Here is a 25,535-nt window from a genome sequence, read left to right as displayed (position 1 = left end):
TGGTTGATGATGATAAATACAGCATCTTTATGGCAGGTCAGAAACTGTGGAGGCTGTGAAGAAATGCATTAAAGTGAAGCATGACCATTTTTATCTACTCTAAAAGAGTGTGCAGGACAGAGTATGACAGGGCATGATGTATGTGTTTACCCCTGTGTGAAGCAACAATAAAAGGTCCCTTGGGTCTATGGTGGGGGATGGAAATCTTTGCTGCACATCTTGGGCCACTCTGCTGTCTAACCTTTATATAGTATGTGATTATTCTTCTTAAATTGAAGACATGGGAACTAAGTGGCAAAGTCACTCTTCTTGCTTCAGGTGTGACTTGGGAGTAAAGTTTCATGGTGACCCTGAAAACATTTCACTTTCTATGTTGCAAAGGGACATTAGTTATGCAACTGTTTGAGCATTTATTTCTATATGTGTTATGTGTCACATTTAATGATGCTATAAAAAACAGGCTGCATAAATAAGTAGTGAGAATCACATTTTACATTCATTTTTTTCTTGGTCTTTGTGTCCATCCGATTGCCAGTAGAAAATAGATATAGAATAACTGAGAAGAGTTATGAAAGGAGCTATTCAAAAATGTGTGGACAGCATTAAGGAAAAGCAACATGGCATATATCTGCCTGTCATTTCATAAGCAAATTGCATCCTGGACAACTGATGCAAACTTACTTCAAAATGTTCATGAAAAAATAGAATTAAAAGATAATACAAATCTTTCCATGAACTTTTTGAAGTACCCTTGGGTACAATTTCCTTTTATGATTCTTCTTGATTATTCTAATACCTAAAAGTACACAATTAAGTCTGCATGGGCTACTCAACAGAATGCTAGAGTTTATTTTTTTAAAAAAATAGTGTCTTACCTAATTAAAAAGAGAAAGTGACTTACATTTGTCTTTTGATTGATGGATTATATGCTTTTGGAAATAACACTTTTATGAATAAATGTCCTTCCTTAGCAGTACAAATTAAGATTGTGTTTGGTCACATATACTGAATTTCCTACAGGTCCCAAAATTTGCGAGACCTTCTCCAGTTTAAAATATTTATAACTGTCAGCTACATATAAGTTTCCATGTGCAAGAAGAATCATGAGTCAAACTTTAAGAACAAAAAAAGGCTAGAAAAAAGTACAAGTGTAAAGCAATGCTCAGTTCATAATGTGGATTCTGAATTTTTATGATACAACTTCATACATATTTGTATGTTTAAGTACATAAATATTAAATTTAATTGGAAATTCAGTATTTCCTTCCGAGATAGAATTCAACTTTTTGGAACCTGGTTTCAGTATAGTTGATTTATTTTAAAAAGTTGTTTATAAATTAGAAGCCAATAGTGTATTTAACATTTTACAAAATATAAAGAAAACCCCATGGTCTTCAAGGGTAATAATATGGATAATCAAAGTGAGACTAACCACTGATTAAAGAGACTTAAGAATTTATTTGATTTTTTGGTCATTTTAATTTGCTTTTCTAAATAATGTCTTCTTGCTAATGGCCTTGTTTTTCATTCTAGAAGAGTGATAGTTGTGCAATTAATTACTTTAAAGTTCTGTCGTTATATTTTTTAATATTTTTTCTTTTTGTACATTCATTTTTATTTATATGACATATATTAATTGAATTAGCACCTAGGATATGAAAATGAATAATAAGCTCTAGAAGTAATATCATAGTTAAGAAAAAAAGGGAGTTAACTTTTTAAATAATATTATAACTTAATGTTCAGAAAATACTTTTGGCAGCATTAATATTTTTAAATTCTCATCATATTCATTCATTCATGGTATGACCAAGGCCTAATCAAAGTTAAGTGAAGTTTTCAAATGAAAACTTGAAATAAAAGAAATGGTAACAATGTAATATCACACAGACGCTGTCAAAACAATTTTTACACCCATGCTAAGCAAACTTAAGGCCCAAGTACAGTAACAGGAAGAGTGTGGCCATAAGAATAAGACAGGTCTTGGTTTGAATCCCAGCTCTTCCCCTGTGTCTCTAAAGCTGGGTCAAGTTATTTACAACCTTTGAGCCTCAGTTTCAATTTGTCCATGTAGACTATTAAAAGCTATTTCAGAAACCACTACTTGTACAGTTCCCAGAACATAGGAGGTGATTAACAATTAATAGCATTATACTAGTTATTTTATAAATATTTATTAATTGATTGAAAATGCAGAAACAGATTGTTTGAAAGCATTCAGCATAAGTGATTCCTGACATGTTTATCAAATCTCTAGTTCTCATTCACAGTCACCACTAAGGAAAAAAAGTTATGTTTTCTTTACAATACTAATATTTTCTAAAATTTTCTTTATAATATTCATTAATTTTTTATAGTAATTTTCTTGGCAAATGGGCAAACCAGCATTTCTTCTTAAATTCTTAGTGTTTTACCACTAAAAATTACTTAACATTTTCTACAGAGGTCTGGTCTGTATTTAAATTGAAGTATTTGAGACACAGCACGAAAAGCAGTAATTATACAAGCTTGAATTAGAATTTCCTATTGTTAATCTTTAAAAAAAATCTTCTTCAGTGAGAGTTAAATGAAATAATTTGAGAGCTACTAGAAATAATGTGAATTGTACTCTGCTAGGTTATAGCCTTGCACATCTGCTGTGACTCTAATACCCACTGACGAAAGATTTCATGACAAGGGAGATTATTATTATTGTCTTTTCTGTAAAATATAACAAGTTAAGTAATTAAGGTTATGAATCAAACCAAATTAACTGCACACAGCTGTAAGAAGCTTAGTGCATGACCAAATGACAAATGAGAAATTCTTTTGTTTTCACTGCTGATTTACCTAATGGTGAGATAAATGTCTGATGACATACAAAGTCCAGTGTCCTGTCAATCCTTAGCCATTTATGTCATCACTCCTTATGTTCATGACAGGGAGGAGTAACCGCTCAATTATCCAATTATAACAGTGTCTTTGTGTTTTCTGCTTAGAAAAACCTATAAGCCATAAGAAAAAAAATTTCAACCTTCACTTAAAAAGTAAATATAAAAAGTATACTTTGTACACATAAAAATATATGATCTAAAATCATTTCCAGAAATTTTAGGATATAATAATTATATCAGATTTTAATAATTTTACTTAAGAGAAAATATTTCAATTAATATTTTCTTAAAGTAAAAAACTTTTTACATAGTTATGGAATTTATGTTTGTAAATCTATGTAGACACAAAATTTTCACATTAAAAAAAGCCATCATTTGATTTAATCGACTTAAAAGTTTTAACTAATTTTTTTGTCCAGGTTACAAAGGAGAAAACTGAGGGCCGAGCCCGTGGCGCACTTGGTAGAGTGCTGCGCTGGCAGTGCGGCGACGCTCCTGCCGCGGGTTCGGATCCTATATAGGACTGACCGGTGCACTCACTGGCTGAGTGCCGGTCACGAAAAAACGACAAAAAAAAAAAAAAAAAGAAAAGAAAACTGAGACACCAGTGGTTTAAATAACTTTCTCGAGGTCACAGACTTAGTAAGTGGTAGAACCAGGAAGATGGGCACAGAGAAATGGGTGAGATTTGAAGCATCTTCTGGCCAGTATAGTGAGTGAGCTGGGAAAAAATGAGTAAAATAAGGCTAAGAGATTGGCAGGGGTCATATCATGTGAAGACTTATAAGCCACAGTGTGCATAGAGATTTATTTCCAATTAAGCAAATTATAAGTCATTTTGACAAATGCTGTTGAAGGAAAGTAAACAAATGTAGGACAGACACATGGCAAATTCTGGCTGGAAGAATATGAGAAACTCCAGGAAGAAAGATTTGAATTTAATGTAGGCCTTTGATGAATAGAATGAGAAGCAAAGACATTTAGAAATGGTGGAAATTGAGAAACATCAATGTGAGAGCACAAGGTCTGTACTTGAAAGGAGAGAAACCAAGTGTGTCTCACTCAGAATGGCCAGAGGCAAATCCAGAAAGGGAGATATTAGGTAGATTGATTAAAGTCCAGAGTCAATACTGTGGAGTTTGGACTTTATTGTATAGACAATGCAAAACCAACTTAGGTTCCTGGGAAGTGTTAATGAATAATTTTATAATTAAAACTAGGCCAGCAGAGTGGAGGGTAGATGTAAAAGAAAAGATTGGAGGCAGCAAGTGCAGTCAGGCTGCAGTTGCAAAAGGTAAGGAAGGAGTGAATGCTCTGCACCTCCTGATTACTATCTACTGGAGGCTCCAAAGAGTTTAAAACAATTGAAACATAAGGGGAGCATGTAATAAGATATGGAAGCACTGAAAGTACCAAATGCTAACCCCCAAATTTGGTTCTTTAAAATTGTTTTGAATAATCAACTGAAAAAAGATATAATTGAGAGAGCCAAGCCTACACATAATACACACTTAAATATTTACTCTGTGTACATGAGTTACTAAAGGGATTAGAATAGCCATATGTATTGTGCAAGAGATGTTGAAAGGATCAAATGAAACAAGAGGCATGAAAACTCTCATAATAAACATGTTATATAAATACAAGCTATTAATATTAAATTTAATCTGCAGAAATATTTTTCTCTTTTTAATCATTACTGAAAAAATGTAATATTCCAAGTCATCATAGACTTTGAATTATTTTTAAAAAGTCAATTTACTTTTTTATAAAAGCTTTAGATATTCGTGTGTGTGCATGAGGGAGAGAAGAAAAATATATGCAGAATAAAGCAACTTGGAAATCTACTCTTTTTTTTTTTTTGGCTGGTTGGGGATCTACTGCTGTTTGTCAGGCAATGAAGTCCAAGAAGCGAGGATGATCCAGCTAACCTTTAACGAACTTTCAGATGCCTTTAATTGGAGCTGCACTGCTCAATTCCCACGGACAAAAATTTATAATTACGTTTGTGTAAAAGCTATGGTGATTTGCAAAATGGTGCCTTGACCCCTTGATATAGGAATTGGAATTTTTTTTTTTCTCAAAACTCTCATAATATCCTCATTTTGGAGGAAGTAGCATACTCTACTGAAGAACATGGTTTTTGGAGATACAAAAATCTACATGTAAACACCAATTGTGTGTCACTTAGTGACTGTGGAACTTTAGGTAACATACAGAGCCTTCCTTAGTTCCTCCTGTGTATGCTGGTGGTAGTGAACACCTCTTTCTTTTAGGATGAGCATTATGGGGAACTAAGGTAACATCGCTAAAAGGCTTAGCCCAATCATCCCACACAGTGACTGTTAAATAAATTCTAATCCTACACTTTTTGGTTTTAGGTTCTATATTTCCTTTGTATGGTGATTTTTGGAATATAGTAAGTGTTCAATAAGTATTTAAAGGAAAAAGGAAGAGAGGGAGGTAAGGAGGAAGGAAGGAAGGGAGAGAGGAAGAAAAGACAATATTGTAGCTATAGGCTGGGATTTCTTTTCTTATATTAGCGGTGGCATTCTTCTCAAATGTGCTTGGTAGGGGTATTGTTTCTTAATGAGCTGAAAATAGAGCTAGATGATTAAGTGACATATTCAAATTGTCCATCATCCTTTTAGTCTATTTCACATTCGGAAATATAGTATAGTATTATTTACTTAGAACAAGGCCACAATATTTCAACTTACACTGTTGGAGCCTAATCTGGTTTCTTCATCTTTCTGTGTCCAGACATGCCCATATTGCTGTAGTATAAAATCGAATGTTTAGTTATACACTACTTAACAACTACCAAAATTCAACAAAGTGATCAGGATTTCTCTCACTGAATTATATAAAGAGTGCTACTTCTGCTACCACCATTGTTGATTGATCCTTTTTTGCAAGGTCTTTTTTCTCCCTTTTTTATTTCTATGAAATCAGCCTCATGAAATATGTTGCCTTAAGAAGTGGCACACTTCATGCCGAGGTGTTCACAACTTATCCTATCTTTTGCTGCCATCTGCTGGGCATGTAAACTTGCTTAGTCATGGATGTCAAATTACATTAAAATTATTAGTACTAGCTTCTTAAATAGTAACACTTTATATGGTAATGGGACCTCATCTGGGGAAAAAAAACTTTCTGTACTTTTATAACAGGAAGCAGGAAAGGGCAACAGTGATCTGACCCATTTTTGAAATAATACTTTGCCCTGTAATCAACTTGCTGATTCATTCCATCTGTCATTCAGCCAACACTCATTTATGTCTTCTCTGTGCCAAGGACTGCATGAAATCCACAAAGATGATCAAGGAATGGTCCTTATTAAATAGGAGTTCCTTTCCCAATATGAAAAATTAAAACCAAAGGAAATAAAGGTGGCAAAGTACTCTAAATGTTACAGTAGAAATATGAGCAAAGAGGGTGTGGGTATGACAATTTCTACCCAAAAGTTAGGCTTCTTAAAAAACAATGGTGGAGGATAGCCCTGGTAGTGAAATAATGTTCACCAAGAGGGCAAGGCAGGAAAGAGGATTCTGGCCAGAAGCAATATTTAAAAGCAAAAGACATTTGCTTTTAATGAAAAACATTGGTTTGTTTTTGGTGGTGGAATGAATTGTTAATTTATTATGCCCTGTCATTTTTTGTATTTGTGTTTTTAATTTTTCAAGTAAATATCAGATGATAATCTTATTTTTTTATAGTATTATTTTAATAATATAAAAAGAACAAAGAAAAATGTGCAAGAACTCTACTCAGTATATACTATACTTCATATTTTTGTCAATTGCGCTATTAATGCTTAATAAATATATATCATATTTCTCAGATTACTACTTGTGTCTTAATGAAGATTTTATATTATTGAAGCTCTGCTAACTGGATGCCTGCAGTGCTAACTCTAACAGGAGTTCTTTTTGTGATGTGTCTCTACGCTGTTGTATGGTGCCTCTTCAAAGAGTAAGCCTTGAATTGCTGCTTCTATTTGATTTTGTTCATTGCTCATAAGTTCCATCAAGAGTGCCTTCAAAAGATCATGGTGTAACTGGAGAGAAGAGGCTTGGGAAATGTATTGAGCACCTATGAGTACTACTTTTAGTGCTTTACAAATGTTATCCTTGCTGATAATTACAAAAAAGCATAACAGCATAACTGTTTTAGATTTAGATATAGGATACTAACCAAGATCTCCTGGTCCTAAAGCTAATGCTCTTTCCCTAAGTGATCAATCAAACAATTCAAGCTAATAACTATGTGTGGGGGAGAGGGGAGAAAGAAATGAGATTATAAATTTTCCTACAACAAAGGAAGAGATGACATTTAATTGGTACATACATAAAAAAGATCAAGACCTCTGTTTATATTTTCCTATCAAAGGATATACAGAGGTCCCAAAAATGTAAGATGAAAGAATTATAGGAGGATTGAGTTAATTCAAGAAATATCTCCTGAGCTCTATGGCTCAGACATTGTTCCAGGAGACTAGAATACAGAGATGATAGTTGACAGCACCTGCCCTCCAGGAGCACAGTCTTTAGTAGAAAGGGCATGGGAGAATGAATGTTATAATAGATTATAAGGGAGAGTGATAAAAGAGGTAATCGAAATTGAAATATCTTTCTGTGGGGTACTTAACTCTTGCCCAGAGGGCTTGGGAAGAGATAATTTCACTAGGAAGTATCTCCAAAGCTGGCATTTGAAGAAGAAATGAAAGAATATATAAAAGAAAGACAAAATATAATTTAGCTTATATTTAAGGGTCATTTTATTTCCTTTTGAGAGGCATAAAAATGGAAACCATGTTTATTCACTAACATAAGGTTGACTCTTATCCTGGAAGATGGAGTATAGATTCCACAAGGTAAAGTAATGCAACCCAAAGTTAACAGAAGTACAATCATACATCACTTGATGACAGGGATGGGTTCTGAGAAATACGTTGTTAGGTGATTTCATTGTTGTGTGATCATAGAGTGTCCTTCCACAAACCTAGATGGTATAATCTACTACACATCTAGGCTATGTGGTATGTAGCCTATTGCTCCTAGGCTACAAACCTGTACAGCATGTTACTGTGCTGAATACTGTAGGCAGTTGTAACACAATAGTGTTTGTGTACCTAAGCATACCTAAATACAGAAAAGGTACAGGAAAAGTACAATGTTGTCATCTTATGTGACCAATATCCTATACGCAGTCCATCTTTGACTAAAATACCACTATGCGGTAAATGACTGTATTAGCATGAAAGTGAAAACTTATTAAGGACAACAGAGAGGCTGCCACTTTTATATGAAGTGGATTCAGTATAATGAATTTTAATTTTTGTTTAGAAGGTGACATATACCCTTGCACAATATTAGGATTTGTGATGGTGATATCAAGTACCTCAATAAATAAGTAGTTTATTATTATTTTTTTAAAGCAACCATTTGTCTAAAAAAATATAGTGAATTAAAAAGTGTAGTAAATGGATTTAAAAGTCTGTGTTGCACCCAAATTCCACACTTGTCTATAATGAATTTTTGATCCAAAACCTAGCCAAAGAGCAACAGGACACCTAGTTGCTTCTCCCAAGAACTCAAGAACTCACCCGTGTCCTCAACAAACCAATACAGTGTCACTAACCTGAGCAAGGAATCACTAAGTACCCCAGTGCCTAGGCTCTGAGGAACTCGCATGCAACTCCTACACAGAATTCAGCTGAAGTACTAACACAAAGACTACAGTACTGTGCCTACCCATAAAAAATACTCAAACACCCTACTCAGAGGTCAATATAAAACACATCTACAAAAGGAAGTCTCTTTCCTCAAAGCCCACTCCAAAATAAGAGAAGCAATTGCTCTACCAGATGACCAGACACCAACATAGAGATACTAGAAATATGAAAAAACAAGAAAATATGACACTACTATAGGAACATAGTAATTCTCAAGTACCAGGCCCCATAGAACAGGAAAACTTTGAAATAGCTGAAAAGGAATTCTGATTCTGAACAACAATCTTAAAGAAAATAAATGAAATACAAGAAGAATCAGTTAGACAACACAACAAAATGGGAAAAAATATCCAAGTTATAAAGGAGGAAATTTACAAAGAAATTAATACTTTAAAAAAGAATGTGGCAGAATTCCTGGAACTAAAGGATTTATTCAATGAAATAAAGACAGAAATGAGAGCTTAAGCGCAGATTAAAGCAAGCAGAAGGAACATTTTTTGATCTTGAAGGTGGTCTTTTCTAAATAACCCAGGCAGACAAAAAAAAAAAAAAAAGAATAAAGAATAAAAAGAAATTGAAGAAAATCAAAGAGAACTAGCAGAAAACCTTAAGCTCACAAACATCCAGATCATGGGTTTTCTGGAAAGGGAAGAGAAAGGAAAAGGTTGGAAAACTAGTCAACAAAACAATGGCAGAAAACTTACCAGGTATTAGGAGATACATGGACCGTAAGATCCAGGAGGCTCAAAGATCTGCAAACTGATTCAATCCTAAAAGGTCCTCTCTGAGATACATTATAGTCAGACTGGCAAAGCTCAAAGACAAAGAGAGAATCTTTAAAACATCAAGAAAAAAGTGCCAAGTTACCTATAAGGGAATTCCCATCAGACTAACAGCAGACTTCTCAACAGACACTCTACAGGCCAGAAGAGAACGGGGTGATATATTCAAAATATTAAAAGGAAAAATCTGCTGGACAACAGTACTATACCCAGCAAGGCAATCCTTCAGATTGTGTTTCCCAGACAAATAAAAACTGTGGGAGTTAACCACCACAGAACCAGCCGTACAATAAATCCTCAAGGGAGTACTACACTGGGGATATGAAAAATAATAATCATGACCATGAATAAACAAGAAAGAATGAAAATCACTGGTAGAATAAAAATGCAAACAATAAAGAGAAAGATAGTATATCTTACCACCTCAAAAAACCAACAAACACCAAAAACAAACAATAAAAAGGAAAGAAAGGAACAAACGATATTTAAAACATCCAAACAAAAATTGATAAAATGCTGAGAGTAAAACAGTGTGTTTCAATAATAACCATAAATGTAAATAGATTAATTTCCCCACTCAAAAGGCACAAAATGACTGATTTGATTAAAAAGCTAGACCAAACTATATGCCATCTTCGAGATTCACCTCACCTGTAAAGACACAAACAGACTAATAGTGAAGGGATGAAAAAAGATGACTACACAAATAGAAACCCCAAACAAGCAAGAGTAGTTATTCTTATATCAGATAAAACAGACTTTAAAACAAAACCCATAAAAAGAGAAAAGAAGGCCATTGTATAATGATAAAGGGATTATCCAGAAAGAAGACATAACAGTCATAAATATATATGTACTCCAAACCAGAGCACCAGATATATAAAGCAAGCACTATTAGACCTAAAGAATGAGATAGACTCCAATATGATAAGAGCTGGGGAACTGAACACCACCCGCTCAGCATTGTACAGATCATCTAGGCAAAACATCAACAGAGAAACACAAGATTTAAATGACACTTTAGACCAATTGGACCTGACAGATAATATACAGAACATTTTATCCAACAACTACAGAACATTCATTTTTCTCATAGCACATAGAACATTCTCCAGCATAGATCACATATTAGGTCACAAGTCAAGCCTTAACAAATTTTAAAAAGTTGAAATCATCTCAAGTTTCTTTTAAGATCAGAACAGATTAAAACTAGAAATCAATAGCAAGTGAAACTCAGGAAACTATATAAATAAATGGAAATTATAAAACATGCTCCTGAATGACCTATAGTTCCAAGAAGAAATTAAACAGGAAATCAAAAAGGTCTTAGAACAAATAAAAATAAAGACACATCATACCAAAACCTGTGGGACACTGCAAAAGCAGTACTAAGAGGGAAGTTTATTGCAATAAAAGCTCATATCAAAAGAAGAGAATGATTTTAAACAAACTGACTAAGGCTATACTTCAAAGACTAGAAAAACAAGAACAATCTAATACCAAAGTCAGTAGATGGAAAGAAATGATAAAGATCAAAGAAGAACTAAATGAAGTAGAGACCAAAAAAGGATACAAAAGATCAATGAAATGAAAAGTTGTGCTTTTTTTTTTTTTTTTTTTGAGAAGGTAAACAAAATACACAAACCATTAGCTAGGCTAACTGAAAAAAGAAGAGAGAAGACCCAAATAACAAAAATCAGAAATAAAAAGCAGACCTTATAACCAATACTTTAGAATACAAAGAATCATTACAGACTATTATAAACAACTATATGCTAACAAATTTGAAAACCTGTAGGAAATAGATAAATTTCTGGACACATACGAACTACCAAGATTTAACCAAGAAGAAATAGAAAACCTGGACAGACTGATACCAGCAATGAGATTGAAGAAGTAATTAGCAGTCTCCCCAAAAAGAAAATCCAAGGATTGGATGGCTTTACTTCTGAATTCTACCAAACCTATATGGAGGAATTAATACCAATTCCCTTCAAACTACTCAAAAAAATTCAAACAAATACCATTCTCCCAAACTCATTCTGAGGCCAGCGTCACCCTGATACCAAAACCAGACAAAGATACAAAAAGTAAGAAAACTACAGGCCAATATCTCAAATGAACATAGATGCAAAAATCCTCAACAAAATATTAGCAAACAGAATACTGCAACAAAGTAAAAAAAGTATACAACATGATCAAGTGAGATTCATTGCAAAGATGCAAGAATGGTTCAACATATGCCAATCAATAAATATGATACACCACATCAATAAAATCAAGGACAAAAACCATATGATTATCTCAATAGACACAGAAAACTTATTTGACAAAATTCAACATGTCTTGGTGATAAAGATTCTCAGCAAATTAGGTGTAGAAGGAAAGTATCTCAACACACAAAAAAGCTGTATACAACAAACCCACTGCCAATATCATCCTATGAACAGGAACGAGACAAGAATGCCCACTCTCACCACTCCTATTTGACATAGTATTGGAAGCACTAGCTAGAGCAATCAGGCAAGAGAAAGAAATAAAAGGCATCCAGATTAAAAATGATAAAGTCAAATTGTCGCTGTTTGCAGATGACATGATCCTATATATAGAAAAACCTAAAGACTCTATACAAAAGCTCTTAGAGCTGGTAAGTGATTTCAGAAAAGTTGCAGGATACAATATCAACTTCTTTATACTCCAATAATGAACTGGCAGAAAAAGAAATCAAGCCATTTACAATAGTCAGCAAAAAAATAAAATACCTAGGAATAAATTTAACCAAGGAGGTGAAAGATTTCTACAACCAGAACTACAAATCACTGCTAAAAAAAAATTAAAGAGGACACAAAAAAATGGAAAGACATTCCATGCTCTTGGATCAGAAGAATTAACATTGCGAAAAGTCCATGCTACCTAAAACGATCCACAGATTCAATGCAATCCCCATCAAAATACTAATAACATTCCTCACAGAAGTAGAAAAACTATCGTAGTGTTCATATAGAACAACAAAAGACCCAGACAGCCAAAGCAATCCTCAGGAAAGAAAACAAAAACAAACAAACAAACAAACAACAACAACAACAAAAACATAGGTATAACACTACCCGGTTTGAAATTGTACTACAAAGTTATGGTAACCAAAAGAACATCATATTGGCATAAAAACAGGCACATGGACCAAGGGAACAGAATAGAAAACCTAAAAATCAACCTACAGACTTAGGCCAACCGATCTTTGACAAAGGTACCAAGAACATACATTGGGGAAAGACTGCTTCTTCAATAAATTGTGCTGGGAAAACTGCACATCCATATGTAGAAGAATGAAGCTAGAGCTGTACCTCTCACCATATACCAAAATCAACTCAAAATGAATTAAAGACTTAAATATAAGACCCGAAACTATAAAACTCCTAGAAAAAGATATGGGGGAAAGAGTTCAGGAAGTAGGACTGGGCAAAGACTTTATGAATAAGACCCCAATAGTACAGGTAACAAAAGAAAAAATAAACAAATGGGATTATATTGAACTAAAAAGCTTCTGCACAGCAAAAGAAACAATCAACAGAGTGCAAATACAATCTACAGAATGGGAGAAAATATTTGCAAACTATGCATATGACAAGGGATTAGTATTCAGAATCTATAAGGAATTCAACAACTTAAAAGTATAAAAACAAGGAACCTGATTTTAAAATGTGCAATGGAGATGAATAGGCATTTCTCAAGGAAGATATACAAATGGCCAACAGACACATGAAATAATGCTCAACATCAGAAAGCATCAATGAAATGCAAATTAAAACCACATTGCAATATCATCTCACTCCAGTTAGACTGGACATTATCCAAGAGACAGAGAATAAGAAATGCTGATGAGGATGCAGAGAAAGAGGTTCCCTCCTATACTGTTGGTGGGACTATAAATTAGTGCAGCCATTATGGAAAACAGTATGGAGTTTCCTCAAACAACTACAGGTAGAACTGCCATATGGTCCAGCAATCCCACTGCTGGGTTCATACCCAAAGGAGTAGAAATAATCATGTCAAAGGGATACCTGCACCCATGTTTATTGCAGCTCTATTCATAATAGCCAAGAGTTGGAACCAACCTAAATGTCCATTGATGAACAATTGGATAAGGAAAATTTAGTATATATGTACAATGGAATACAACTCTGCCATATAGATAGAATGAAATCCTGCCATTCACAGAAACATAGATGAACTTAGAGAAAATGATGTTAAGTGAAATAAGCCAGGCAGAGAAAGAGAAACATAACATGTCATCACTCATAAGTAGAAGCTAAAAAAATAAACAAATAAATAGAAGAAAGAAAGATACAACGATCACAACAATTCACTGAAATTTCTAAAGGAGAGAACAGATCTGAGGCCACCAGAGGTGGAAAAGGGGGCAGGGGGTGAGTGAGAAATTGGTAAAGGGTTACAAAAAATGATTACATTGTGCAATGGTGAATACACTAATTATCTGATTTGAGCATCACATATTCCACACAGGTATTGATATTCAACACTGTACCCCACAGATATGTACAATTATGTTTCAACAAATAAAAAAAAAAGAAAAAAAAAAGAATTGTAGAAGAATCAGAGTGCTACAGCACAATATCTGTTACACTAGAAACTTCTCCCCCATGTCATCTACAATATTTACAGTTTTTTTTTCTGAATGTAGAAATGGCAGAGTAATCTGACATATTTTTATCATCTAAGAAGCTGATCTTTTCTTATAGAAATTTTATTAAAATGGTTTGAGTATGACTTTCACTTTCATATTCAAAGAAATACTTACTAATTGGTATTATATTTAGATTAAAAAATTATTATTTTTTGTGGGGGTAGTGTCAACTGGGAAGCTTAATGCTATTTGATTAAAATCAAAAGAATGAATATTTTGATAATTTTGACAACTTTGATCAAAAAATAAGCACTTGGTTTCTTTTTAAAAAATTTCTTCCTTCCCTCCCCCATTTGTTCTGTTACCTATAGTGTTCCTGCCTGTTCAAGATTATTTCCCCACTGTCTCAAACATCAGCAGAGCCAACCAAGTCTCACCCCCTCAGAGGCTGGGCAGGTACCAAGGTAGAAGCAGACCTGATGCTTTAAAGAAAGAAATTTTAAGCTTTAAGATTTTGTTCTTAATGCTTCATTAATCTTTAAATTTAGAGCCGTAAAATGTTGATTGGTGTTTTTGTTTGTGTTGCATAACAAAATACCTGAGACTGGATAATTTAAAAGAACAGAAATTTATTTTCTCACAGTTCTGGAGGCTGGGAAGTCCAAAATTAAGGCACCAGCAGATTTGGTGTCTTTTGAGAGCCTGCTGCCTCATATATGGTGCCTTCTCTCTCTGTTCTCACAGAGCAAAAGGGGTGAGGAGACTCTCTCAGGCTTCTTTTATAGGGGCACTAATCCTAAAAATTTCCCCAAAGGCCTCACCTTGGGGGTTAAGATTTCAACATAGGAATTTGGGGAGGACACAAACATTCAGACCATAGAAATTGGCATTTAAATATGTTAAATTTCACTCCTTAATTCTTTATCAGAGGAATTTCAAAAACTCTTTATTGACCATTTAATATTCTTGTTAGGCATGGGACAAAGCAGAGAGCAAAATCAGAATTACAAATGAGCATTAAGATCTATTACTGGTATTCAGCTGCCAACTGTATAAGGTTATTACTATTTTCAAGTGAAGTTGTTTATTTAGTGATGAGGGGTTATAAATGCCACAGAAATAAAAAAAACTACGTATTTTTCAAGAATCTAAAATGAAACATATACATTTTTTACACAGAACAGCAGCAAGATCCATTATCTCTGTCTCAAAAAAGAGATGCTAACTGGGATTATTAATAATAAAAAGACTTCTATTAATCTGAATTTAAGAATGCCAGATTATTATAATTTATTACATAATAAATTATGCTATGAGAGGCTATCAAGTGACAATTTAAAGACTACGTAAATATAGCATTATGTAATGCTTGTTTACCTGTTTCTTTATAAAAAATAAGCTATTAATTCATTTATCACTTATGTAAAAAACATGAAAATATATCTTTGGTATTTAAAGATAAAACGAATATTTTCGTTATTCTCTAATGGTTTTTATAGGCATGGAAAATTATTGAATAGTGATCCCAGACCAAACACAAAGCCAAACTTGCTGCCTGGAAATCATCAGGTAAGGGCAAAGAGAAAAAATATATCACAGATATTTCAGTAGTTAATCTTTTATTTTTTCATAGTGTCCAGACAATAAAAAGCGCTTGCAAGTAAGTTATACTGAATGGTAACTTATAAATAGAAATGAGAGAGTTTTTATGCATATCAGTTGAAAGTGGAAGTAGGAATTTAAGGAGAAAGAGCTAACATTCAATTTTAAGTGATTGACATTGGTGATATCAGGGATACGGAAAATAATACACTGCACACTAATGGTGAGACATCTGTAGAAGCCCAAGCTGATGGTGTGTATTGGTGAAATGATATTCAAATTGCTATTGCTCTTTCTTTTCTCCCTTTTGAAGGCTTAAAAAAATTAGGTGAAGTTAATTTACATAGATAATCTGGTGGGGCATGGCTAAGAGTGCCTGTGATACCCATTCATCCTTATTCTGCTCAGGTATTCACCGATATTTTTCTACATGTCAAATTTTCTGATAGTGGTTCTTTCATTGAGGTATCTATTTGGCATATATTTTCTTTCAAATTGTAGTTAAAACATTAACTCCAAGCCACAATGTTTTGCTGAATTACAGAATTAATTTTTATGTAAAACTGTATTTGGCTCAATGTCTTTGGATATGTAAAATATTTTCCAGTCATTATCAAAGTAATTGACACTTAAGTTAGTTTAATCAATAAGATTCATTCAACAGGTATTTATGCAACACTTAACTGTAAAGCTCATTTGGAATTACTTGAGAAAATTTGAAGAAATACGAAACGGGGTTTTCACTCTTCAAGAGCCCATATTTCATCTGGGACAATATAGACATGAAATATTGCAGAGATTAATGAATTGTAATTTATTAATCCCTGTCAATATGCACAGTGTATATAATAAGCTCCGTAGGAATTCAGAGAATAGCAAGGTCCTTGTGAGCTAGATCAGTCAGAGGAAATTTTGTAGAAGAATTAGCACTTGGGAGTCACATGAAGAACATGTCTTTTTATAGATGGAGAACAGTGGGAAAGAGGTTGCACCGTCTTGATGTTCCGCTTGGTGTACAGATTCCAAAATGTTTCACAAGCTTTCCTTCCACCTGGGCCAATTTTCCCTTCTTGCTTTTCTCATACCTTGAAATTGGACTCAGACATCTATACTGCCACCGTGCCACCCTCTCCAGTCTCACCATCTAGTCCAAGTAAAATACAGCTCTAGAAATCTATACATGCTTCATTGCACTTATCATACTATATATATATATATATATATATATATATATATACACCCGTACATATATACATATTTATATACACACACATGTAAGTGTGTGTGTGCATGTAGACCACCTTATTATTCCTTTTGTTTTCTTGAACTAATGGATTTTTTTTTCTTTGAAGAATACTACTGTAAAGGTAGTATTTGCACACACATCCTAATATTTCAGAGCCTAGAAATGTAGTAAGTGACTTTCTTCTTCCCCATTTCTTCCTTTTCTGGTGTGTATCTGTTTCCTCCTTTACAAATTATCACCTTTTGACATGTATAACATCCAATTTTTGCAGTCATTAACTGTTATTATTGTTATCCCCAAGTTCATCAATGACTTTAATGCCTCACTCACAGGATTTTTTCCCCACCACATTTCCTTTCATTTTCATGGCATACTGAACCTCCACAAAAAAGATCAAATAACATGATGATTGATCAGTGCTTTTAATTCTTTGGTCCTACTCTTTGATCCTTCTCCCTATTCCAGATACCCACCCACTCCCATGGTCACCATCAAGACCTTATCATCATCAATAATTGTAATACTGTCAAAAATCTAGGTTACAGGTATCTCATTCTCTAGTTATTATCTAACTTAACCAAAATATTTATTTATTTATTTATTTATTTATTTATTTTTTGAGTTATTCAACACTTTATTATAAAACAGGGTTTGTGTTAGATGATTTTGTCCAACTGTTGGACAATGTGTTTGTTTTTTTAAAAAATTTTATTTTGTCGACATACATTGTGGCTGATTATTGTTCCCCATCACCAAAACCTCCCTCCCTCCCCCCAACAATGTCCTTTCTGTTTGCTTGTCGTATCAACTTCAAGTAATTGTGGTTGTTATATCTTCTTCCCCCCCCCCGGATTTTTCTTTTGTGTGTGTGTGTGTGTGAATTATATATTAATTTTTAGCTCCAACCAATATGTGAGAACATGTGGTATTTCTCTTTCTGTGCCTGACTTGTTTCACTTAATATAATTCTCTCAAGGTCCATCCATGTTGTTGCAAATGGCAGTATTTCATTCGTTTTTATAGCTGAGTAGTATTCCATTGTGTAGATGTACCACATTTTCCATATCCACTCATCTGATGATGGACATTTGGGCTGATTCCAACTCTTGGCTATTGTAAAGAGTGCTGCGATGAACATTGGGGAACAGGTATACCTTCGACTTGATGATTTCCACTCCTCTGGGTATATTCCCAACAGTGGGATAGCTGGGTCGTATGGTAGATCTATCTGCAATTGTTTGAGGAACCTCCATACCATTTTCCATAGAGGCTGCACCATTTTGCAGTCCCACCAACAATGTATGAGAGTTGCTTTTTCTCCACAACCTCGCCAGCATTTATCGTTCAGAGTCTTTTGGATTTTAGCCACCCTAACTGGGGTTAGATGGTATCTCAGTGTGGTTTTGATTTGCATTTCCCAAATGCTGAGTGATATTGAGCATTTTTTCATATGTCTGTTGGCCATTTGTATATCTTCCTTAGAGAAATGCCTACTTAGCTCTTTTGCCCATTTTTTAATTGGGTTGCTTGTTTTCTTCTTGTAAAGTTGTTTGAGTTCCTTATATATCCTGGATATTAATCCTTTGTCAGATGGATATTTTGCAAATATTTTCTCCCACTCTGTTGGTTGTCTTTTAACTCTGTTAATTGTTTCTTTTGCTGTGCAGAAGCTTTTTAGTTTGATATAATCCCATTTGTTTATTTTTCCTTTGGTTGCTTGTGCTTTGGGGGTCGTATTCATGAAGTCTGTGGCCAGTCCTATTTCCTGAAGTGTTTCTCCTATGTTTTCTTTAAGAAGTTTTATTGTTTCAGGGTGTATATTTAAATCCTTAATCCATTTTGAGTTGATTTTAGTACACGGTGAGAGGTATGGATCTAGTTTCATTCTCCTGCATATGGATATCCAGTTATCCGAGCACCATTTGCTGAAGAGGCAGTCCCTTCCCCAGTGTATAGGCTTGGTGCCTTTGTCAAAGATCAGATGGCAGTAAGTGTGTGGGTTGATTTCTGGATTCTCTATTCTATTCCATTGGTCAGTGTGTCTGTTTTTATGCCAGTACCATACTGTTTTGGTTATTATAGCTTTGTAGTATAGCTTAAAGTCAGGTAGTGTTATGCCTCCAGCTTTATTTTTTTTGCTCAGCATTGCTTTGGCTATGCGTGGTCTTTTATTATTCCATATAAATATCTGGATAGTTCTTTCCATTTCTGAGAAAAATGTCTTTGGAATTTTGATAGGGATTGCATTGAATTTGTATATCACTTTGGGTAGTATGGACATTTTCACTATGTTGATTCTTCCAATCGAAGAGCATGGGATATCTTTCCATCTTCTTGTATCCTCTCTAATTTCTCTCAGCAGTGGTTTGTAGTTCTCATTATAGAGATTTTTCACCTCCTTGGTTAACTCAATTCCTAAGTATTTTATTTTTTTGGTGGCTATTGTAAATGGGCAGGCTTTCTTGATTTCTCGTTCTGCATGTTCACTATTGGAGAAAAGAAATGCTACTGATTTTTGCGTGTTGATTTTGTATCCTGCTACTGTGCTGAAATCATTTATCAATTCCAACAGTTTTATTGTAGAGGTTTTAGGCTGTTCGATATATAGGATCATGTCATCTGCAAACAGGGACAGTTTGACTTCCTCTTTTCCAATCTGGATGCCCTTTATTTCCTTCTCTTCTCTGATTGCTCTGGCTAATACTTCCAACACTATGTTGAATAGGAGTGGTGAGAGTGGGCATCCTTGTCTAGTTCCTGTTCTTAAAGGAAAATCTTACAGCTTTTCCCCATTCAGGATGATATTGGCAGTGGGTTTGTCATATATGGCTTTAATTATGTTGAGATACTTTCCCTCCATACCTAACTTATAGAGGGTGTTTGTCATGAATGAGTGCTGAACTTTATCAAATGCTTTTTCAGCATCTATAGAGATGACCATATGGTCCTTGTGTTTGAGTTTATTAATATGGTGTATCACATTTATTAATTTGCATATGTTGAACCAACCTTGCATCCCTGGGATGAATCCCACTTGATCATGGTGAATAATTTTACATATGTGTTGCTGTATTCTGTTTGCTAGTTTTTAGTGAGGATTTTTGCATCTATATTCATCAAGGATATCGGCCTGTAGTTTTCTTTTTTGGTTATATCTTTACCTGATTTTGGTATCAGGATGATGTTTGCTTCACAGAATGAGTTTGGGAGATTTGCGTCTGTTTCAATCTTTTGGAATAGTTTGTAAAGAATCGGTGTCAATTCCTCTTTGAATGTTTGGTAAAATTCTGCTGTGAATCCATCTGGTCCTGGGCTTTTCTTTGTTGGGAGCCTTCTGATAACAGCTTCAATCTCCTTTCTTGTTATTGGTCTGCTCAAATTTTCTATGTCTTCATGGTTCAGTTTTGGGAGCTTGTGTGTGTCCAGAAATTTATCCATTTCCTCCAGATTTTCAAATTTGTTGGCGTATAGTTGTTTATAGTAGTCTCGAATGATTCCTTGTATTTCAGATGAATCAGTTGTAATATCGCCTTTTTCATTTCTAGTTTTTGTTATTTGAGTCTTCTCTCTTCTTTTTTAGTTAGCCATACTAATGGTTTGTCAATTTTATTTATCTTTTCAAAAAACCAACTTTTCGATTCGTTGATCTTTTGAATTGTTTTTTGGGTTTCAATTTCATTCAGTTCTGCTCTGATCTTAATGATTTCTTTCCATCTGCTAACTTTAGGTTTGGATTGTTCTTGTTTTTCTAGTTCTTTAAGGTGAAGTGTTAGGTTGTTCACTTGCCATCTTTCCATTCTTCTGAGGTGAGCATTTAATGCAATAAATTTCCCCCTTAATACTGCTTTTGCAGTATCCCACAGGTTTTGGTATGATGTATCATTATTTTCATTTGTTTCAATAATTTTTTTGATTTCCTGCTTGATTTCTTCTTGGACCCATATGTCATTAAGTAGAATGCTGTTTAATTTCCATGTGTTTGTATAGTTTCCAGAGTTTTGTTTGTTATTAATTTCTAGTTTTAATCCATTGTGGTCTGAGAAAATACATGGGATAATTGCAATTTTTTTGAATTTATTGAGACTTGATTTGTGACCTAATATGTGATCTATCCTGGAGAATGATCCATGTGCTGATGAGAAGAATGAATATTCTGAGGTTGTTGGGTGGAATGTTCTGTAGATATCTGCAATTCCAATTGGTCTAGAGTATTGTTTAGATCTTGTGTTTCTCTACTGATTCTTTGCCCAGATGATCTGTCTAATATTGACAGTGGGGTGTTCAGGTCCCCTGCTATTATGGTATTAGTGTCTATTTCCTTCTTTAGGTCTAATAGAGTTTGTTTTATAAATCTGGCTGCTCCAACATTGGGTGCATACATATTTATGATTGTTATGTCTTCTTGATGGATCAGTCCTTTTATCATTAAGTAGTGTCCCTCATTGTCTCTTTTTATGGTTTTTAGTTTAAAGTCTATTTTGTCAGATATAAGAATAGCTACTCCCGCTCGTTTTTCTTTTCTGTTTGCATGGTAAATCTTTTTCCATCCTTTCACTCTTAGTCTATGTGAATCTTTATGGGTGAGGTGGGTCTCTTGTAGGCAGCATATAGTTGGGTCTTCCTTTTTGATCCAGTCAGCCAGTCTGTGTCTTTTGATTGGGGAATTTAAGCCTTTTACATTAAGAGTTGTTATTGAAAGGTGTTGATTTATTCCTAGCATTTTATTGGTTGTTTGGTTGTCTTAGGTGTCTTTTGTTCCTTGCTTTCTGATTTACTGTTTGGTTTCTGTGTTTGTTGGTTCCTTGGGTTGTAGATAGTGTTTTTGTTTGTTTGTTTCTTCAAGTTCAGAGGTTCTCTCTTCAACTTCGACAAGCCTGCTGGTTAAACTCTCCATTGTGTTTTTTATTTCGCTGAATAACTTCTTCAGTTCAGCAAGTTCTGCTACATTTTTTTTTCAGGACATTGATTTCCTTGTACATTTCCTCTTTCAGGTCCTGTATACTTTTCCTTGTTTCATCATGATGTCTAGCTGAGTTTTCTTGTATCTCATTCAGTTTCCTTAGAATTATCACTTGAAATTCCTTGTCAGTCATTTCAAGGGCTTCTTGTTCTATAGGATCTAGAGTTTGAGATTTATTAACTTTTGGTGGTGTACTTTCTTGATTTTTTGTATTTCTGGTATCTTTTTTTTGGTGTTTATTCATTGTGGCAGGGGGTTTCACAGTCAAAAATATGGAATGCTTCACAAATTTGCGTGTGATCCTTGCACAGGGGCCATGCTAATCTTCTCTGTATTGTTCCAATTTTAGTATATGTGCTGCCGAAGCGAGCACTAATCCAAAATATTTAGATATTTATTTATTTATCCCGAATCCTCCATGTGATGACCCTATTACTTTTTCTTCATACATTAATTCTCTCATGTGTCACCTTTCTTCTTATCTGTCTTGGATTCCATTATTCGGCATTATTACTCTGATTGTAAACACTTAACTCCTTTGTCCCAACAGTCTTCTTCAAACTTACTTAGGAAAAAACCTCAATCCTGATTAAATCCAACTATCACCTACTCTATGACTGCAATTAGGCAGCAGTGTGTTCTTTTTTAAAATAACACAGTTATAAACTATGGACTCATTTCAGATTCATGACCGTGCTTTCAAATGGTCAAATGGTAGCTCAGTACAGCCATACCCAACTATACATTCTTAGTAAATTTACTTTAGCAATTTCACTGGTGATGACTTCACAGCTTTCCTGTTTTTCTCAAATCTCCACTTCCATCTCTTCTTATTCTGAACTGTGATATCTTCACATTTCATAAATAAAACAAAGTTAGATATAAAAACTCTTCCGGACTCCTAAAACCAACTCCAAAAAACTGTCTGCATCAGTACTATGAAGACTGACTTTTTTCCAAATCCAAAAGAAATGTCCCTGCTCTGATCTAAGCCCACCCCCTCCAGTTGTGCTTTGGGTGCTCATGTCTCTGGTCTTTACTCTGTCACTACTAAATTATTCACATTGCCTGACATGACTTAAAATATTCTACTTTCAAAGTACTTCCCCTGACCTCATTTTCCTCTTCAGCAACCACATTATTTCTGTTGTTTCCATAGTAATACCCTTTAGAAGAGTTATCTAGAATGGCTACATACAATTTTTGTCTTCTAAATATCTACTAAACTCACTCCAAAGGTGGATGTGAGTCTCCAACATTCCACTGAGATGACCCTGATCCATGTCTTCAATAACCTACAATTTAGGGGAGATATGGCCTGAATTTGATTTCTCTAAACCTATTGTTACAATGTCAATAAAAAGGTGACAGTGCATTTGCTTTCTAGCTGCCTGGAGACATAGTGTAATAGTGATCAATGTCCTGGATATGGCCTGGGTAGAATTTTAATATAAAGAAGTAAATTGCTATGAAACTAAAAGGAAGCTTTAGATACGTTTTAAGTATTTACATAATGCATGAGTAATAGGAGTAAACAAGACAATCATTTTAATCAGTTGTTAGATTTCTTGTTGTATAAATGACTCTAGTATTGTAAGCCTGTGAATTGCAAGTAGTGATCAGATTAGTAATTATAAGGCCATTGATAATGTCAGCATCTATATATGAGTATAGAAATATAAATTTAGAATGGGGTAATAATTGTAAATTATTTCTTCCAGCTATTGGTAGTTTATGATGGACATGCAATTGATCCTGGTAAGAAACAGAATACAGTATCAATGTTTCTATGTCTAAAAAGTATTCTAAAAGCAGGCAAAAGGTTTCACAATACTGAGAGAAGCTTTATGCTGTGATTAATTAATGTACTGTTAAGTTTTGATCGTGTGAAAGATGTTTAATTAAGGGAATTATAAATGCTTAATTTCGCTTAAAGGTCCAATAAGTTGTTCTACTATTCAAAAAATTCATTATTTAATTTTTCTTAATCACAATGATTTATAAATTCTTGGGATACTTTTACTTGAAACCTATATTCTGAAAATTCACAACCCCCATCCTAAGTCATTTCAAATGCCACCTTTTATCTACCATTAATCTCCATTGCTACCTGAATGGCCTTAATTAATCACTTTTACCTGCCAAGGCAATAGCTTCCTAATTGGCTTCACTGTTTCTATTCTACATTTTCTTAAACACCTTCAAATACTGCCTCCACTGCTCCTACACAGATCACAAAATATCTATGGATGACATTGTGTGAGCGTGTACTCAGTGCCAGCCCCAGTGAGCAAAAAGCATCCTAATAAGCAATCTTCCTGAAGCCATCAAGAAGAATGTAATATTATTCCAGTTTTTACCTTTAAGGAAACAGAAAATTAGGGCCTACTTCATATTGCCAAAATTCTAAATCCTTAGCTAATAAAAACGAGCATATTCTGCACTATCCGTAGACATATACAAGCCTAGATATATACCATTACTTCTGGGAATACAGCACCATTTGTAGTTCATTCAGTCCATCAGAGTGTGTTATACATTTATTCTTTTGCATAGGACTTCATTGCAAATGCTTTGTTTATACTACCTCTTCTCTTTTTTCCTCTTCTGTCTCCCTTCTCTCTTCTTCAACTAGCTAACTTCTACTTGCAAAGCAAGACAGCTCAGACATTACACTTCCTGGATAACCCTCCTTGACTGGATATGTCTCCACTGTGCTCCTAAAACACTTACCGCTATACATAATCTCATCAGCTTCTCTCTCTGTCTTTCTTACTATAAACTTCTTAGAAGACAGTAAGAAATATTAATTGAATGTTTATCCCTAGTGCCAGGCAAATACTGGGCACTCAACTCGTGTTTGCTTAAGAAGGGATTTGCTGTTTAAGAGATTGCTGGTAACCTTTAAGTAAAAGTGACCTAAAAGGTAAATATCATAGTACAAAGGATTAATGACTTAATGGAAATGAGTAGTCAGGTGTAAGCTATTCTTTCCAGAACTTTTCTAGCAGAAGGGAAGAGAGAAATGGGATTTAAAGAGATAAATAACTTCAAGTGATAGTTATAAAATATTTTTGTTCTAGGAATAGTGTAGAGATGTGTATATATTCTCTCTCTCTCTCTCTCTCTCTCTCTCTCTCTCTCTCTCTCTCTCTCTCTCTCTCTCTCTCTCTCGTGTGTGTGTGTGTGTGTGTGTGTGCATAATGATAAGCTAAGGGGAAAATTTTTTACTCAATTCAGAAATAAACAGTAAATAAATTTTGGTTCAGGTATGAAAGAGGGAAGAATTTGGGTTTGGGAATGAGACAGAACTAAATTGGAGTCACAACTTCATCACTTAATTTCCATACAGTCTTGGGGCAGCCACTTTGTCTGAACTTTGGTTTCCTCATCTGTAAATTGGAGGTATCATTCTTATTTTTAAAAATTCTGATGCCTGTGTCCCGCTCACAGAAGTTCTTGTTGATTAGGGGCTGGGATGTGTTAAAAGCCTGTTGCCTCTCAGATAATTCTAATGAGCAGTCAAGGTGGAAAAACACTGCATTAAGCAGAGGGGCTGACACTTAATATTCTTCTCTTTCAAGTGCTGATTTTGGGGTTTTGATTGGAATGGGTGGACCCCATCCACCTAAGGGACAAGTGAGGGAAAATCTAGAAGGTGAAGGTAAAAGAAGCAGAGCAGGAGCTGAT

The 25,535-nt window shown here is 34.4% G+C and overlaps 1 protein-coding gene and 1 non-coding gene across 2 annotated transcripts in view; one reads left to right on the top strand and one right to left on the bottom strand.

Annotated features, from left to right (window-relative positions):
* LOC134380917 (protocadherin Fat 2-like) overlaps positions 1-25,535 on the top strand; it is a 144,147-nt gene that overhangs the window by 96,040 nt on the left and 22,572 nt on the right. Inside the window, 4 exon segments of the mRNA XM_063101042.1 lie at positions 6,718-6,848; positions 14,409-14,501; positions 15,537-15,606; positions 17,351-17,430. Coding sequence (XP_062957112.1) covers positions 6,718-6,848; positions 14,409-14,501; positions 15,537-15,606; positions 17,351-17,430 — 374 coding nt within the window.
* Positions 22,112-22,218, bottom strand: LOC134381345 (U6 spliceosomal RNA). Its single transcript, XR_010023945.1, has one exon. It is a non-coding gene; the product is annotated as a U6 spliceosomal RNA (small nuclear RNA).

The sequence above is a fragment of the Cynocephalus volans genome, chromosome 6, assembly GCF_027409185.1.
Source record: "Cynocephalus volans isolate mCynVol1 chromosome 6, mCynVol1.pri, whole genome shotgun sequence".
Taxonomy (NCBI): domain Eukaryota; kingdom Metazoa; phylum Chordata; class Mammalia; order Dermoptera; family Cynocephalidae; genus Cynocephalus; species Cynocephalus volans.
The sequence above is the reverse complement of the archived record's forward strand: the minus strand, read 5'-3'. Positions and strand labels throughout refer to the sequence as shown.